The sequence below is a fragment of the Podarcis liolepis genome (genome assembly GCF_965112155.1).
Source record: "Podarcis liolepis genome assembly, chromosome: 11".
NCBI classification, from domain to species: Eukaryota; Metazoa; Chordata; class Lepidosauria; order Squamata; family Lacertidae; genus Podarcis; species Podarcis liolepis.
In genome coordinates this window covers 28,375,743-28,393,205 of record NC_139565.1, presented here as the reverse complement: position 1 = coordinate 28,393,205, position 17,463 = coordinate 28,375,743, and the positions used below count along the sequence as shown (strand labels likewise).

The window sequence follows — 17,463 nt, the reverse complement described above, 5'->3', positions numbered from 1 at the left end:
AGCTTGGCTCGGTGCCTGCAATGAATGGCATGGCTTGGGAGAAGCCAATCCAAAATCAGTTATGGGATCATTTTGCTGCACTCTGTGCCATTAGGGAGAAATGGAGGGGAAAACTAAGCCTTCTAATTTCTGCAGGGAGAAATGAAGAACGAAAGACCGCAGAAGTGAACTTGTTAGTGCACAAGTTATTATGGGAGTAGATTTGGCAGGAGATATTTTATCAAATGCACACACGTTGAGTAAACAAGCAAAGTAAGGATTTGCTCTCTGGTTTTGAGTGCTTATTTCTCCTCTTCTGTGAGGCCAAGGAAAAAGAAAAATTGGTATGGGGGAGAAGGCAGATAGGTGCACAAACTGAAATAATAATAAAAAACCCCAAACCCCATTATCCTTCTGTGTGGTCTGTGGTCACAATCAAGCCATTGGTTTGCCGCTGAGTTTTCAAGCATATCCTTCAACCGGCATTTTAAATTCTGAAGAATAGTTTAAGAGGCAGATTTTTAAATCTGAGGAGAAGAACTGCTGACAGGCTCATCACACATAACCCTCCAATGTAAATTCAGACCTTTTAGCTAGTGCTGCTATGCTAGGATAAACATTGCCTACATCACCCAAATCCACTAGAACTGAAGGAGAATTAGCTGGTGCTTAGAGAAGCTGTTGCACAGCAAATGCGGTTTCTCCTAACTCCCTTAAAAAAAATCAACACAATTCAGACAATCTGGATACTTCTCTGTAGAGTCTGAAGGATTCTGAGTGAGCTCTGACAGGATCCTCCTTTTAACTTAATGTCAGCACCTTTTCTGCGAGTTCAGCGTAAGTTGCAAAGACCGCTGGAATGTTTCTTTCTGTGCTGCTATTTAATCGCCTTTCTGATAGACATTCTGATTTGGAAATGCACATGGAGTAGGCAAGGTAAACCGATGGAGCATAGAGAGCTTTCTCATGCAAACTTTCCCCCAAACAGATACACTTTTATGCACATCAACTGGTTGGAGAACCACACCATAAAATCTGGAGAAGTGAAATGCCTGAATGACGGCTGCTTTTCAGTCTGTATGTAAGATCAAAATTGGTAGGTTCTATTAGAATGAAAACCAAATTTACTTTCTCTTCCATCTTTATGCACAGCATCCGCCAGTGTCCCAAATTTCATCCTACCCTGAATTTTGAAGTAATCTTTTGCTTCCATATTGGCCAAACTACCAACACCCACCCCCTGTAAATCTCTGGGAGGAAATACTTCCGTTTACCTGCCTGGTGGTACGTACACAACCGGGGTGGCACTGGTTGTGCCTCCCACAACTGCCCCACTCCGAAGCCTTGCTTACAAAGGTCACAGTTTTGGATCCAGCGTTGCAGGCATGAGAGAGACAGAACGTGCTTTGAGTGTAATGCTTTGAACAGCCTCAAGTTGTATGTATGTATAAATAAACTGTGTATCATAATGACACCACAGCCTCTGCTGTGCCTCATTTCCAAAGGAAACATGAACCCTGGGTAACCTGGAACCCTTGGAATCACAGAGGAGTGGAGATTGAGGTGATGTAACAATATGCAGCTGCCTTATCAGAGTCAGAACATTGTTCCATCTAATTCAGTATTACTGCAGAGTTTGGAAACCTGTAGCCCTCCCCTGACATGGTTGGGCTACAACTCCCATCATTCCTGGCCACCGGCTATGATGGCTGGGTCTGAGAGGAACTGGAGTCTACATAAGGTGGGGAAGGGGGAAGAATAGGTGCCAGTAGACAAGCATCAGCATGTATGAAATTCTTCACACGCACAGATCCAGGAACAATCTGAGGACACCACAACCAGAAGATTGTGAATGTATTTGGATTAACTGAAAGAAGGTTTAACCCAAGGATGGAAAAACCAGGCAAATTATGTGGTTAAATGATTTCTAACTCCCCCCCTCCCCTCACTTTTGGCTAAAATTGAAAACTATGTGGTCTGAGTTCTGCAATTTAAAGTCCCTATTTATTTTAATCATTGCAGCAGTTTAAGGATGGAATCTAGAGATTAAAGGAAGGGAATGCAAAATATCACTGGATGGAAACAGAAGGCAGAGACTTGGGGGACAACTGCATGCCTTGTAATAGCCAAGGATGTGGTTTCAGGAAGTTACCTAAGGCTACAATGAAGGAGATGAAAACCATATGCTCATAGACTTGAGGTGATGATTCTCCATGCCCAGTGAATTAAAGATCTCTGTAAATCACAATAAGCCCAGGTAATGAAATTAGGCTCTTGCCAGGGTGGAAATAAATAATGGCATATTCTATATTAGAAACCCTACTGCATATCTCAGAAGTTTGCAGAGCTTTATATAAAAGGAGTTAAAAGTACCTAGTTTAAACATAGTTTGCACACCATTTCCTTTTGCAGTTTTGGATGACTCTTCAGAAGGCTGAAAGGGGCTAGGTAGTTTGCAAGTGTGGGAGGATGTGTTGCAGGCAAGGAGAAGGAAAACAACTTAATACAAATGAATAATATTGCAATAACATCCTTGCATTGGGCGATAGTAAAAATGAAACACAGGCCCTTTCTAAAGGTTTATATCAATCACTAGGATTGATAGATAATAGGAACTAGGATATAGATAAGAGTCTGCTGCTGCTTACCTGACATGCGTCTGGTCACAGGAACTGTAATCTGCAGTGAGATACCTCCGTAAATATCTCTTGCAAGATTTGCCTTGTTTTCAGTACACAGATTTATTATTCCATGATAGCTTCACTGTTCTCTCTATTTCTCAGGTGAGCAGTGCGTTTGTTTTCAAATCATGATGTTTTTCTAATGCACAGCAAGATGTCTGAACCTTGTATATACCGCGAACTGGAGGAAAGCATGGCCCTCCCTCACACAGCCAAACGGGGTGGGGAAAATGCTTCCCCACCCATCAGCTAATGGCGAATCCACATTTTATGTGATTCTCCATTTGGAATGTAATCGCCTACATAAATGGGGAATTGCTTGCAAAGCTAAGTGAGGTGGTAGTTATACATCACAAGTCCTTGTAGTCTATGCATAACTAAAACATGTTTCTGGGGCCCCAGCAAGCATTTGCTGGGGGGTGAACCAAGGCACAAAGGCTAGAAGATTCCCCTTACAAGCCCCTTTCCTCAATGTCACATCCAATGATATATCCTGGGACTCTCCTAATCCTCTGGAGCAGCTTTTAGGGGGCACAATATCTAGACTTAGCCTAAATCATATGTTTCTTTGACATCCAGCACAGGTGCGTTCAAACTTTGACAAAGTACAGGGGATTTATCTTTACGATAGTATTGGTCAAGTGGTGGTTAAGGCATTCCTCCCCCCCCCCCCAGCTTAATCCCCATATGTAAAAAATACTTTTTTTAAAAAAAAGTTATATGGATTCATTTGTTGTTAATTAAAGATGTATTAAACCTATTTCACTATATTGAAATGAATAGTTGGGCAGTGACATTCCTATTGGTAAGAAAAGCAAAAACATCTGCTAGCGTTATGAGTGGGTTGACATCAGAGTTCAAGAAAAGGGGAGCCAGAAATTTATCAGATAGGCCTCAAGTTGCCCTGCTTTGCTGCAACTGGAAAGTAAAGTACTGTTTTCATGAATGGCTGTGCTTGTGACATCCTGATACAAAGGACACCAGGAAAATGTAGATATCTTGATGCATACTTCACAAGCACTAAGCCTTCGTGTAGGCCAGAGGATTGCATTATTCCCTGGCAGGTGTGGGGGTGGGGGTAGGTAGCTCAGCTACTCACCTGCCTGTGAAAAATCCATTAAATTTCTGCAAAATTAAAATTGCCCACTGCTCAATACTGAAATTGAGCCACAAACACATCGCTGAGCAAAGAGCAAATTGAACAAAAATAAAGATGCCAATATCTCAGCCAAAGCAAATAATAAGTTTAAAGGTATATTATTCTCTATTCTAGAAGAAGCCAGATAGGGTTTGCGACTAGTAGGCTAAGGAACCAGTCAAATATGGTTGTTGGCTGATTGTGCACTTTTTATTTTGTGAATTTTATCTTATAGATCCAAGTTATTAAACTTACCAGAATTTTATGGATGGGAAGCATGCCTCTCAGGTAAAGTATTGTTGCATGCATCCCAAACTCTGAGCTGTAGGCAACTTCAGGGGCTCCTGCGCGTTCAGCACAGAGAGCAAGTCCAGCTTCTGTCTCTAACCAGCTTCCAGCTCCAGAGCGGTCTAGACCAGACTAGTTCCTGGCTTGTTGCTTTTCTACCCAGAATATGACACAGCCTCCAGCAAAGGTGAAGGAGGAGAGGCCTATTCCTTCCTAAAAGAGCATCACCTGTTGTCATGGCAACACATCCATATGCAATCAGCTCTTCAGATATGAAGAAGGATGCATAGTAGGCTCAGCTAGCGCCATTAACTTAACAAAGTTAAGCACTTCAGTTGTCCCTTCTACTAGAAACTCCCATCTTACATATACAAAATCACAAGCTTGGTGGAAACCCAAAGACATCATCCGACGTCATCCCCCCATCCTCCACCAGTATTGTCATGAACTGGCAGTATGATGGGGAGCAGGAAGAGGACCCTGACAGGGGATGTAGCCAGGACTGGGATGCACCAGGGCAAGCAGAGGATGGGGAGGTAAGTACTCAAAGGGTGGCAGAGGATGGCAAGGGGACCAGGGTCAATGCACAGGAACCAGAGCAGCAGAACCCATCTGCAGAGCCAGAGGGGCCCCTGTTCCCATAAACATGGCAGGCTCTGAGGCATATGAAGCAGCGTAGGAGGCTGAGGCAGGCAAGGCCCACAGCCCAGCTCCCTAGCTGGCTAGGTGGGGCTCTCTAGCTCTGGGAGGAGGGGTGTGATTCCTCAGCTGGACTAGGCTTGGAGCAGGTGAGGGTCACATGCCTCATCCACCCCAGATACTGCAATCTGCATGCAAAGTACCAAAGGGAATCAGAGCTGAGGTGCTGTGTCTGCTCAACTGCCCATGTTGATGGATCTTGGTTTGGATGCACCTGGCCCTTTATAGGACTGTGCTTTGAGTTTGACTGTGGACTGTATTCTGACTGCTGGACTTCAGACTTGGCTACTTGGATTGACCCTGGACTGCTTCCTGACCTTTGGACTTTGCTCTTTGCTTGTGTGGCTTGACCATTGGACCTAGACTTTGGACTTGAAATACTGACTTTCTGCCAGGGGTTCGGGACAATTCATATGGAATCTGTATTAAACATTTCCAGTGCTTGATTCCCTACTCTTTGGAAACTCCTCTCTGCAATTAGACCCATCTGCTCCCTTTTGACGATCTTCTGGGAGGGATCAATTTACAAAAGCTTTTGAGGGACCCATCCAAAGAGAAGATGGGCTCAATCCTATGTAACTTGCCCAATGTTCTCTTGGACAGCTACCACAACTAGAGCTAAGTTGGTATTGATGCACAAGTATTGATAACTGAGGCTGAACATAATGGATGGCCCATGTACACAAAAAGCATTAAAAGCGCATTATAAGCTCTTTTGGAATGCACAAGGGAGACATTTATGTGACATGAGTAATAGAAATGATTGCTTATTGACGTATTTGGAAGCGATGGCAAACCAAAGAGAACTATTATGCAGCGATGATGGCATAGAAGATAGTAAGATGTTTTTATAAAAAGCATACAGCAAATTCACCACACCACATTTAACCACAAATTCTCTCTCACATAATATTTTAAGAAGTAAAATAGGGGGGGGAAACTAACTTTGGCAGCCCAGTCTCACTAGAAGCATTTAAAAATACCTTGCCAGTTCAAGAAATTCTACCCAGTTTGAATTAAATCTGCTGACTGCACTTCTGAGCGCTTCCTATGCACACCAGCCACTGAAGTTAGACAGACTCTTGACACTGCCTACATTTCCTCAGACGCTGAAAACTTTCTACAGGTTTTCCCAGAAGGGTGGGCAAGATCTGATTTCAGAACTATTTTATCTGTTCTGTTTTTATTGCTTTGTACACCGCTATGGTATTTCATAATGCTATAACAGTTTATAAATATTCCAGATAAAGAAATATTAAAAACAACATACAGAAGGCCTAGAATGAGTAACTGAAGAAAAACGGCAAGGGGCACAGATTTCAAAAGGGGACTTCTCTGGTTAAGAGTTTTCTGTTGTTTGTAAGAGTGGCATTTTTCTTGAAATAGAATGTAGAATTCTCATTGCTCCCAATATACAGTAACATGGTGTCATGAACTGGCAATATTTCGGGGAGGAGGAAAAGGATGCTGGTGAGCGGTGCAGCTGGGAGTGGGTCACCCAGGAGCAAGGTGGGGATGGGGGAGGAGAGGTTGTAGTAGTAGTAGTAGTAGTAATAATAATAATAATAATAATAATAATAATAATAATTTATTATACCCTGCCCATCTGGCCAGGCCTCCCCAGCTACTCTGGGCAGCTTCCAACAGGATATTAAAAACACAAGAAAACATCAAACATTAAAAACTTCCCTAAATAGATGTCTTCTAAAAGTCAGAAAGTTGTTTATTTCCTTGACATCTGATGGGAGGGTGTTCCACAGGGTGGGCACCACTGCCGAGAAGGCCCTCTGCCTGGTTCCCTGTAACCTTGCTTTTCGCAGTGAGGGAACTGCCAGAAGGCCCTCGGTGCTGGACCTCAGTAGAAAATACTCATGGGTGACAGACGATGATGAGGAAGCAAGGGCTAGTGCACAGGAAGCTGAGTAGTGGGACCCCTCACTGTCCCGCTGAGTAGTGGGACCCCTCACTGTCCCCATGAACACAGCTGGTCCTAAGACGTAGGGAACAGTGGACAGGGCACTCCAGGAAACAGAGGAAGGCCAGGGCCTGCAGCCTAGTTCACTAGCTGGCCAGACAGGGAAGGAGGCATATGATTCCTCACCTGGGGCAATCTGAAAGCAGGTGAGGGTTACATGCCTCATCAAGCCCAGATGCTGCAATCAGCAGACACAGGATAAGAAGGAAGCAGAGCTGAGGTACTGTGTCTGCTCAACTGCCCATGTTGAGGGACCTTGCCTGGGATTCTCCTTGGACCTTCACGGGTTTCTACTTTGAGATTGACTCTAGACTGTATCCTGACTACTTGGACTGACCCCAGACTGTGTTTCCTGGACTTGGCTTGTGTGACTTGGCTTCTGGACTTGGGACTTTGTCTTGGCACACCATCTGCCAGGTAGGCCAGGGGATCAGGACACAGGGTAATTCAGGGTGGAGACAGATAAGAATTTTTAAAAGAGTTGGAAATTGCTTTAGGGATGCATCAGTATACTCTTGTTTTGTCCCACTGATGGATCTCTTGACAGGAGGTTCCTGAAATGTCGGTAGAGGGGCCCAGACATAATCTGAATGTGTGCATAGTGTGAAGAAAAACTTCCTTTGGTTCCAAACCAACATCATTGGTTGACCCAAAGTTCTAGTGTTATGACAGAGAGAGCGATAGTCATGATGGCAGACTGAATTACTTTCAGCAGAGTCCTTTTTCATTAAAATACATCAGCGTATATTCTTACCTGAAAGTTACCAAAGCAGCTTCCTCCAGGCAGGGTAACATAACTCACAAATGGAGGCCCAGGAGAATTTAGTGACTCGTAGACCACTGTGCCTTCACTTGAAAACACACCTCTCTGTTTCTGCTTGCTCTCCCAGAATTCCTGAAGCATTGCTACAACATTCACTGCCAAAACAGAGAAATGACAATACATTAGTAATAACCCACGATTCTATATATCTCCATTTGCATGGGAATGAAACTACAACCCTGCATTAAAAAATGATGGATGTCTTTTATAACTTTACATTGATGTCAACATGGGGGAAAAATCTGCAAAGGAAGCCACAGATTAAATTTGGATGTACAATAAATTCATTGTTTTCCAAGGCTGAAGTCTGATGACCTAATCCACAAACTGAAAAGGTCATAGATTTTGGCTGTCCAAGACTAGACACAAATGGCCACTTTGTGTTGGCTTCATGGTTAATGAACTAACAATGCATTGCTCCCTTAAACACAGCCCAGTCTCCCTTCCTGGTCTCACTTCTGTTCGAAGAGAAGCAGTGCTGCAATCCTGTCTACAGAGCCCTGCCTAGGATTTATATATAACCCTTTTAAATAACACATTTCTAAGCCTTGTTCAGGTGTTAATAAATATACATCACACATATACAATATCATGAGTGGGAGAAATCAGTCATTGATCTCACCCATGTTGTCCTGACGCCATTCCCATGGTACCCATGTGTTGGAGAAATAAACAGAATGGGTAAACCGATAAACATGTGTAGGCTCTCCTCATGACCTGGAAACTTGCACCAACATGCTCCCAACATGTGGTGAGTGGGACAGGGAGACCTGAGGATGTGATGGTTGGGGTAGAGCCAATGGGTGGAACATCACTGTCCATCTCAGGTGATTTATCATGGAATGGGGAGAGAAGTGGCTTTATTTTCCCATACGTGTGTGGACTATGAATTCAGCAGCAAATGAGTGGGGCTCCTGCTTCAACAGATAAAGCCAGAGTAGAGAGTAGAGAGGGAGAAGCAATGTGAGCCAGAAGCTTGGAGTAGGGAGCCTGGAGTTATGTGACAGAGAAGCAGAGCAGCAGGCAGAGCACAATGTTTGATGTCTGTTTGAATCCTAGACTGGACCTATGGGAGAAGCAAGACCCTCTTGGGGTGCTTTTAATACTGTGAATCCCTCCATCGTAGGCTCAGATTGTATATGTGTGTGTAAATAAACCATATATCATAAATACACTGCAGTCTCCTCTGTGCCTCATTTCCAAAAGGAAACACAGACCCTGGGTGAGTGCCTGGAACCCCCTAGAATCTCACACCACTCAGGGATTGGGGGTTGGCATGCAACAAAACATTGACTAAAGTCTATTTAAATCTGTGGCACAAATGGGATGGCTTGCCTCTGGCAAATGGCTGATACATTTAAAGAGGGCAACCTGGGGACTTCCGGCGGGCGCAGATCCGGTTGCAGGCGAGGGTTTGTCTCTCCGGAGAGAGCTCTAGCTTTTCGGCCGAATTGGGAGTTTTTGAGGGCGACAAAACTCCCGCTAACCCTCTGGAGGGTATCCAGAGGTCTTGGTGCCCAGCAGTGCGAAGGTGTCACTCGTCTGGTCGTCAGGTAGCCTTTGTATAAAGGCGAAGAGAGCGACGGAACGAGAGACGGCAATTTGGGCAGCCATTACAGCGGCGAATTAGCGAAGCCTCGAGCCTGCAGGCTAAGCGCCTTGCCCTCGATACAAAGAAACTCAGATACGCAGAAAGAATGCTGGAAATTGCAAAGGGGAGAGCCTAAGGAAGTATCTGAGAAGAAAGAGAAACAGCCGAGTTCAGCGTTAGCTTGTCTTCAGCGGGAAAAGACGCAGTGTGGTTTGCAGAGCCGAAGGAGAAAGTAAGTTACTGCTAGTGGCTACATTGTCCGTCCCTCCCCCACTGACTCACTTTGAAATTAGACCCTCTCCCACTGTAGAGGGGAAAGGGAAACAATCGAGGGAGGGCAGAGAAATGCGGTACTAGAAAAAAACTTAGTCGTCATGGCAACGGAGACACAGAACTACAAAGAGCAATCTACATAAAAAAAGACAAAAGGAGATTACTGTTAAGAGGACTTTTACTAAGACTCCTGTGAGACGTTACGCCAAGTGGTTTATAAGAAAACTCCGGGAGTAGGGAAGACTACTCTTTGGACATTTGGAATCACGTTTGCTATTGTATCGCTGTTTGGGAGCTTTCTTTATCTGCTACGTTTGTTATACTTTCTCTATCTTTTTTGGACTTAACATTTGGGTCACGGAAAGAGGCAGGAACGGGGGAAGAACAGTGTGAACAGTGTGAAACCACAAACAGGAAAGACTAATTGACTGACTAATTGACTAACTCTCTATACACTTAAGAACTCTGCTTAAGAACTGACTCCCCCTGCTGGACTAAATTAAGCATTGCACCTAAACTTTGGAAAAGATTAACTGGAGATTCAGACTCTCACAGGCTAAGTGGTTGTTAAAGTGGTTGTTAAAGAGTGGGTGGAAGAGTCTGAATTGAGGCGGGAAGAGTGTAATTAGAATCTGGTTGGTGGACCTAACTAACCTCTTTAAAATCTCTGGAGGGGAGGGATAGTTTTCTTTTTATTTATTTTTCTTTTTGGTTGGGGAAACAGACTCTGTTACTTCAAGTGACTACTTCAAGTGGTTAAATTTAAGAAGGTTTATACTATCCCGAGGGACTAAGACCTCTTGGGGGTTAATTGAAAGCTGAATAGTTTAACTATAAGGAATACATTTACATATATATTTTTTTTCGGCATAAAAGGAATTCCCAAGGTTTAAGGACAATGTCACATACGCAGAAGAAAGGGGCAGAGGGAGGTACCCCAACTGATAGGAGAGCTTCAAAACAAGAAACAGAATTTAGGACAGAAATACTGAGGATGTTCGCAGAAATAAAACAAAGCGAAAAAAATCTGGAAACAAAATTGGAACAGGTGGACAACAAAATCGGAAAAATGGACAAAAAGATTGAAGAGACAGTAAGCGAGCTAAAAGGACAGATTAAAGAGGTTTCAAAAAGAGTGGACGAGGGACTAAAAAAGACAAAGCAGGAAATGAAAGAGATGAAGCGAGAGGAGGAAAGATTGAGAAATGAGATAGTAGAGTTAAACAAAATACAGGAAGAAATTAAAGACTCCATCGCAATGAACGATCTAAAACAGAGGGAGACTAACTTAAGATTGAGACAAATTCCAGAAGTACAAAACGAGAATATAAAAGAAAGATTAGTGAAGGAAATAGCACAGTGGATGGAAGTGGAAGAGGAAGATGTGGCTAGAACAATCATAAATGCGTATAGAATGAAAATTAAAACAAATAAAGCCAGGAAATATCCAGGGGACTGTTTAGTTACATTTAAAGACAGAGAGATGAGAAATTTGGTTTTGCAAAGGAACAGGGAAAAAAGATTATACATCGATGGGCATTATATTATTTTATTTAAAGACATCCCCATAAGGCTGCTTAAACGGAGGGAATCGTATAAACCACTAGTTCAACTACTTAAAAAGAATAGAATTGACTTCCGATGGGAATTTCCGGAAGGGGTCTCTTTCTTCTATAAAGGTGTTAAAAGAAGATTGACTAGTCCCAAAGAAATAGGAAAATTCACAAGAAGATATAAAGAGCTCCAAGTGGGAGAGGAAGAGGAGAAGGGTGCAGAAGGTAGATCTAGATTGAGGGAGGATTTAGAGTTAGGTGAAGAGGAAGAACAAAGTAGAGGAGAACTAGAAGAAGAAGAAGAGGAGGAAGAAGGAGAGGAAACAGAAAGGTTACAGAGTAACACCTAACTCAGAGTAGCACCTAAAATAATATGTCTTTAAAACTATGGAACTGGAATGTTAATGGAATGAATGATAAGAAAAAACGCAATGGAATTGAACGCATTCTAAAAAAAAAAAATTTAGATATCATATGCCTTCAAGAAACCCACGTGGCCAGTAAACATAAGAAAATCCTTATTAATAAGAGGTTAGGAAATGAGTTTATCTCCTCCGATAAAAAGAAAAAAAGAGGAGTAGTATTATATATTAAAAATAACATTGAAACACACCAGCTATTTAAGGATGAGGAAGGGAGAATGATCGCAGTCCGCATTAAATGGCAAGGGGAAATGATGATAATAGTGGGAGTCTATGCACCAAATGGCAATAAAACAGAATTTTTCAGATCATTGGAAGAGAGATTATTTGACTACATGGACCAAAAAATCATAATAATGGGAGATATGAACGGGGTGGTCTCAACAGAAATAGATAGATTAAGGAAAACTAAGACAGAAGGAGGGAAACTACCTAAGATATTTTTTGAAATGGTGAAGAACTATAACTTGGTAGATATATGGAGATTGAGACACCCCATGGAGAAACAATTTACATTTCATTCAGGACCGAATGAATCACTGTCAAGATTAGACCAAATTTGGATATCAAATGAACTAACAGTAAGAACTACAAAAATTGAAATACAGGCCAAAATTATCTCCGACCACAACCCCATAATAATGGAGATGAAGGGGGTTGAAGGACGAACTTTCAGATGGAGATTAAATGATAACTTATGGGATGACCAAAAATTTGTGGAAAAGATTCGGACGAAATTATTGGAGTACTTCATAGATAACCAAGATAAAGGGGTTAAAATAAACGTGGTATGGGACGCGAGTAAGGCAGTCATGAGGGGCCTGCTCATCCAACAAAATGCATGGAAAAAGAAAAATAAAGAAAAAAGAACTAAGGAGATTTTGAGACAGATTATGGATTGTGAACAAAAACTAATTAAAAAACCAAATAATGAAAGGATATTGCAGGAAATAAAATCCCTCCAAACCCAATTTGCAATGTTGATAAATAAGGAGGTTGAGTGGAACATCAAAAGATTAAGACAGAGAAATTTTGAATTTGCTAATAAGCCAGGAAAATGGCTTGCGTGGCAAGTCAAAAAAAGAAAGGAACAAAACACAATAAACAAAATACAAATAAACGGAGAAGAGATAACTGAACCAAAAGGGATTAGAAGAGGATTTGCGGAGTTTTACGAGCAACTATACAGGAATAAGGATAGAAACAACAATAGGAAAATAGAGAGATATTTAAAAGAGAAAATGGTAAGGAAGATTTCGATAGAGCAAAGAGAAATGTTAAATGCCCCCATTTCCAGAGAGGAAACAGAGGAAGTGATAAAGGAACTGAAAAGAGGTAAAGCCCCGGGCCCAGATGGGTTTACTGCGAGCTACTATAAAGAAATGAAAGATATATTGACGGTTCCGTTAGTTGAGGTGATGAATAAGACCCTAAAGGAAAAAGAGATCCCAAGCACCTGGAAGGAGGCATTTATCACAATAATTCCAAAACAAGATACTGACCCAACCCAAGTAAAAAATTATAGACCCATTTCCTTATTAAATACAGATTATAAGATTTTTGCGGGAATTTTAGCAAAAAGGCTTAAAAAAATATTAGTGAAGATAATGCATGAGGACCAAGCGGGTTTTCTACCGGGAAGGCAAATAAAAAACAACACAAGAGGCATAATTAATATAATAGAATATTTATCGGACAGAATTGATAAGCCAGCTAGTCTGATTTTTATTGACGCGGAGAAAGCCTTCGATAACGTCACCTGGGACTTCATGCTGAGAAATTTAGAAATTATGGAAGTGGGTCAAGAATTTTGGAATGGGATAAAAGCAATATACACCGAACAGAAAGCGAAGCTGATAATAAATAATGCCATAACAGAAGATATAAAAATATCTAAAGGGACAAGACAGGGCTGCCCACTCTCTCCGCTGCTCTTTATAGTGGTGTTGGAGGTTCTGCTAAACGCAATAAGGCAAAACAAACAAATTAAGGGAATATCATTAGGTTCAAACGAATACAAAGTTAAAGCATATGCTGATGACGTGGTATTAACGGTAGAAGATCCTATAAACAGCTTAAAGGGAATTCTGGAGGAGATGGAGGAATTCGGGAAGTTAGCTGGATTCAAACTAAATAAGAATAAGACAAAGATGATCGTTAAAAACTTAGACCAAGACAAGATAGAATTATTACAGGAACAAACAGGAATTGAAGTAGTTAAAAAAGTTAAATATTTAGGACTCTGGCTTACCAATAAAAATATTGACCTATACCAAAATAATTATATCCCAGTGTGGAATGAAATTAAGAAAAATCTGGAGATTTGGGCAAGGATGAAATTATCACTCTGGGGTAGAGTGTCCATGGTCAAAATGATGGTACTCCCCAAAATGCTTTTTCTATTCCAAACAATCCCGATAATAAAGGGCACAAAAAACTTTAAAGAATGGCAAAGGGTGATTTCTAGATTTGTCTGGGAAGGAAAGAAGCCCAGAATTAAGTTTAAGATATTAACAGATACCACTGAAAGAGGGGGCTTCGCCCTGCCAGACATGAGACTGTACTACGAGGCGGCATGCCTTTGCTGGATTAAAGAGTGGATAAAGTTGGAGGATACAGAGTTATTGGATTTAGAAGGGTATAAGAACAAATTTGGATGGCATGCCTATTTGTGGAGAGATAAGATAAAAGTACATAAGGGATTTTGCAGCCATATCTTTAAGGGACCTTTGATAGAAGTTTGGAATAGATATAAGAACACACTAGAACCAAAAACCCCACACTGGTTATCACCAGTGGAGTTAATAAGTGTAAAGAAAGTCAATATGGGGAAAAAATGGGGTAGGTACGAAGAAATGGTATTGAAGGAAGGAGGGAAGTGGAAAATTAAACCATACGACCAGGTAAAAAGATATACATACGATTGGCTGAGTTACTATCAGATAAATGAGATATTTAAAAAAGAAGTGAAAGAGAGGGGCTACGATGAAAAGACATCGAAATTTCAGAGAGAGATAATAAACTGTGATCGGAAAAATCTGTCAAGTATGTATAAAATACTGTTAGAATGGAACATGAAAGATGAGAAAGTCAAAAAAGTGATGACTCAGTGGGCAAAGGACCTCGGTCATGATATTCAATTGGAGAATTGGGAAAAATTGTGGAGAGTGAATATAAAATTTACAGCATGTGTACTGTTAAGGGAGAATATGTTAAAAATGTTATATAGGTGGTATATAACACCCGTTAAACTAGCCAAGATGTATAAAACAGATAACAAATGTTGGAAATGTAGACAAAAAGAAGGGACGTTCTATCACCAATGGTGGGAATGTGGGAAGGTTAAAAGCTTCTGGGACGAAGTCTATAATGAAATCAAAAAGATATTAAGCTACACATTTGTAAAGAAACCCGAAGCTTTTCTATTAGGTATGGTCGGAAAAGATATTAAAAGAAAGGATTGTAAAATCTTCCAATATGCGGTAACAGCAGCTAGAATCGTGGTGGCGCAGAAGTGGAAGCAGGAAGAAAGCCCAACGTTAACAGAGTGGAGATTAAAATTGACGGAATATGCGGAGTTAGATAAATTGACAGGGAAAATTAGATATATGAAGGATCAAAAATTTATAGATGACTGGGGAAAATTTGCGGATTATCTGGAGAACAAATGTTTAGTAAACACAACGCTAGTAGGATTTAAAGAGGCACTGTAAAACACTAAGAAGTATTGCTTATGGAAAACAATGTCTGAAAGATGGTACTAATGGCAGTACGAAAGATTGGAATGCGTTATAAAGAGATAAATACGAATGAATGTCAAGGACGTTGAAGGAAGTCCAAAAGAATGAGATGTATGAAACACGGATTTAATGTATATATATGGAAAGATTAATAAAAATTTTTAAAATGCAAAAAAAAAAAAAAAAAAAAGAGGGCAACCTGAGACAATGCCTTGCATGTTGATGAAAAATGTAGCATGTAAAACTACCGGTGGGGAATTAGGTCCCCAGATGCTGCTGAAAACCAATAAATCTAGCATTATAATTCTTTTTTTCCCCAGAAAGGGCTCAATAAGAGCCTTTATTTTGCGTCTTCCTCCAAAGTAGTGATTGGCACTCTAGAAATTCTTTTTTTTTTAATAGACCAGCTATACTGAAAAGCTGCTTTCTATGAGAATCATAGAATGTAAATATTGAATTGGTCTCTCACTCAAGGACTTCTATGGATGATCTAAGTGGAAAATATAATGGCTCTGTAAAATAATAGGAATAATAAAAAGTGATTTGACCGACCTTTCAGAAGGTCATGGAGACCCCTTTCCCCAATTAAACCAAAACTTAAAATGGAAAACAGATGGTTATCTCAATCTGTGATGGTAGAATTAAGCTTTGACACAAACTGAACAAAGGTGAAAACCCAAGCCACAAAGAAATGAATTGTTTTTCCAAATTAAAGTTGTATTCCTCCCTTGAGACCAGCAGACTTTATTAAATGCTTATTTAATGTGCTCTGCTACTTGCTGTTGATGGCTGAAAGTCATCAAAGCAATCTAGTAGATTGAAGCATGATAGGTGACCTGTTGCTTTTACATTCACCAAAAACTTCCCCTGATATTCTCTCCTTATTCTTCCCCGCCCCCTCCCAGCTTTGACTTCTGATAATATCAGAACTGGTAACATGCCTTAAAGAATTATATCTGATGGAGGGGGTATTCCCTCCAAACTAGTTCAGATTTTTAGATAGGGCCTGTTAAAACAGCACCGGGCCCAGATTTACATCCATCACTCCTCTTTCCCTAATAAGGACACACATACATATGCACACAGGTCTCGTAACAATTCCATTTAAAAGCCATTAAGGGAAAGCTGATATTTAGGGGTTTTTTTTATTAAAAAAAACATGTTAAACCTCAACCGTCTTCAACTATGAGTGTGACAGGAATTGTGGTGGTGATATCAAATTATTATACAAAGGATGTGCATAGGTTACACATGTTGGGAGCTCAATGTAACAACGAAGAAAGTAAAATGGAAGCCTGGGCAAAGAGAATGGCCAAGGGCCAGAGCACGTCTATGCTGTGAGTCTGTTCCTAGCTGGTCAACAAGTTTGTGCAGTAGAGGCTGGTCTATGGAGGCTGCCCACATCCAGCCACCATCTGTCTGTCTTCTTGGAACTCACTGGAACTCAGTTCCGGCACCTCTCCATTGCCATTACAGTGGTACCTGAGGTTACATACGCTTCAGGTTACAGACTCCACTAACCCAGAAATAGTACCTCAGGTTAAGAACTTTGCTTCAGGATGAGAACAGAAATCATGCTCTGGCGGCCCGGCAGCAGCTGGAGGCCCCATTAGCTAAAGTGGTACCTCAGGATAAGAACAGTTCAGGTTAAGAACGGACCTCCAGAACGAATTAAGTTCTTAACCCGAGGCACCACTGTATAAGAGAACAAGGGTCATGGTGAGTTCTGGCACCTCTTTTTCTAGAAAATACTACTGCTTCTAACACATCCACTGTCTGTCAACTTCCTCCCTCCCCCCACCTTAGTCTCAGGGTTGTCCTGAACTCAGCAGGGAAGACGATGGGCACCAAACGTTTTGATGTCCTATTATGTCAGCTGTGGGTATCTATTATATCCAGTATTGGCATGAAACATCACAGCACTAAAATCGGAGAAACCCTTCTGCTTGCTCTTCAAAAGCCAGCCCTGGAGCTTGTGTAGTTGGGCCACATCCACACACATTTAAAGCACAGGGCTTCCCCCAAACAATCCTGGGAACTGTAGTTTGTTAAAGGTGATGGCAACTGCAGCTGTGTGAGGGATAAACTACAGTTCCCAGGATTCTTTGGGGGAGAAGCCATGTGCTTTAAATGTGCTTTGAATGTATGGAGACTTAATCTCCTGCACCCACCTGCGAATGTGTGTCAATAGGAAATATTTTATTTTTAAAAAATGGAAAAAGGAAGTTGTGGGAAGGTGATCACGAGACAACAGGGCATAGGAAATGGTCCACCATGAATGCTCCCCTCCCCACTAACAGG

At 41.3% G+C, this 17,463-nt stretch overlaps 1 protein-coding gene across 1 annotated transcript in view; it reads right to left on the bottom strand.

Moving 5' to 3' along the window:
* LIX1 (limb and CNS expressed 1) overlaps positions 1-17,463 on the bottom strand; it is a 47,362-nt gene that overhangs the window by 15,753 nt on the left and 14,146 nt on the right. The window contains exon 2 of the mRNA XM_083464636.1: positions 7,515-7,678. Coding sequence (XP_083320762.1) covers positions 7,515-7,678 — 164 coding nt within the window. The remainder of the gene's footprint in view (positions 1-7,514; positions 7,679-17,463) is intronic.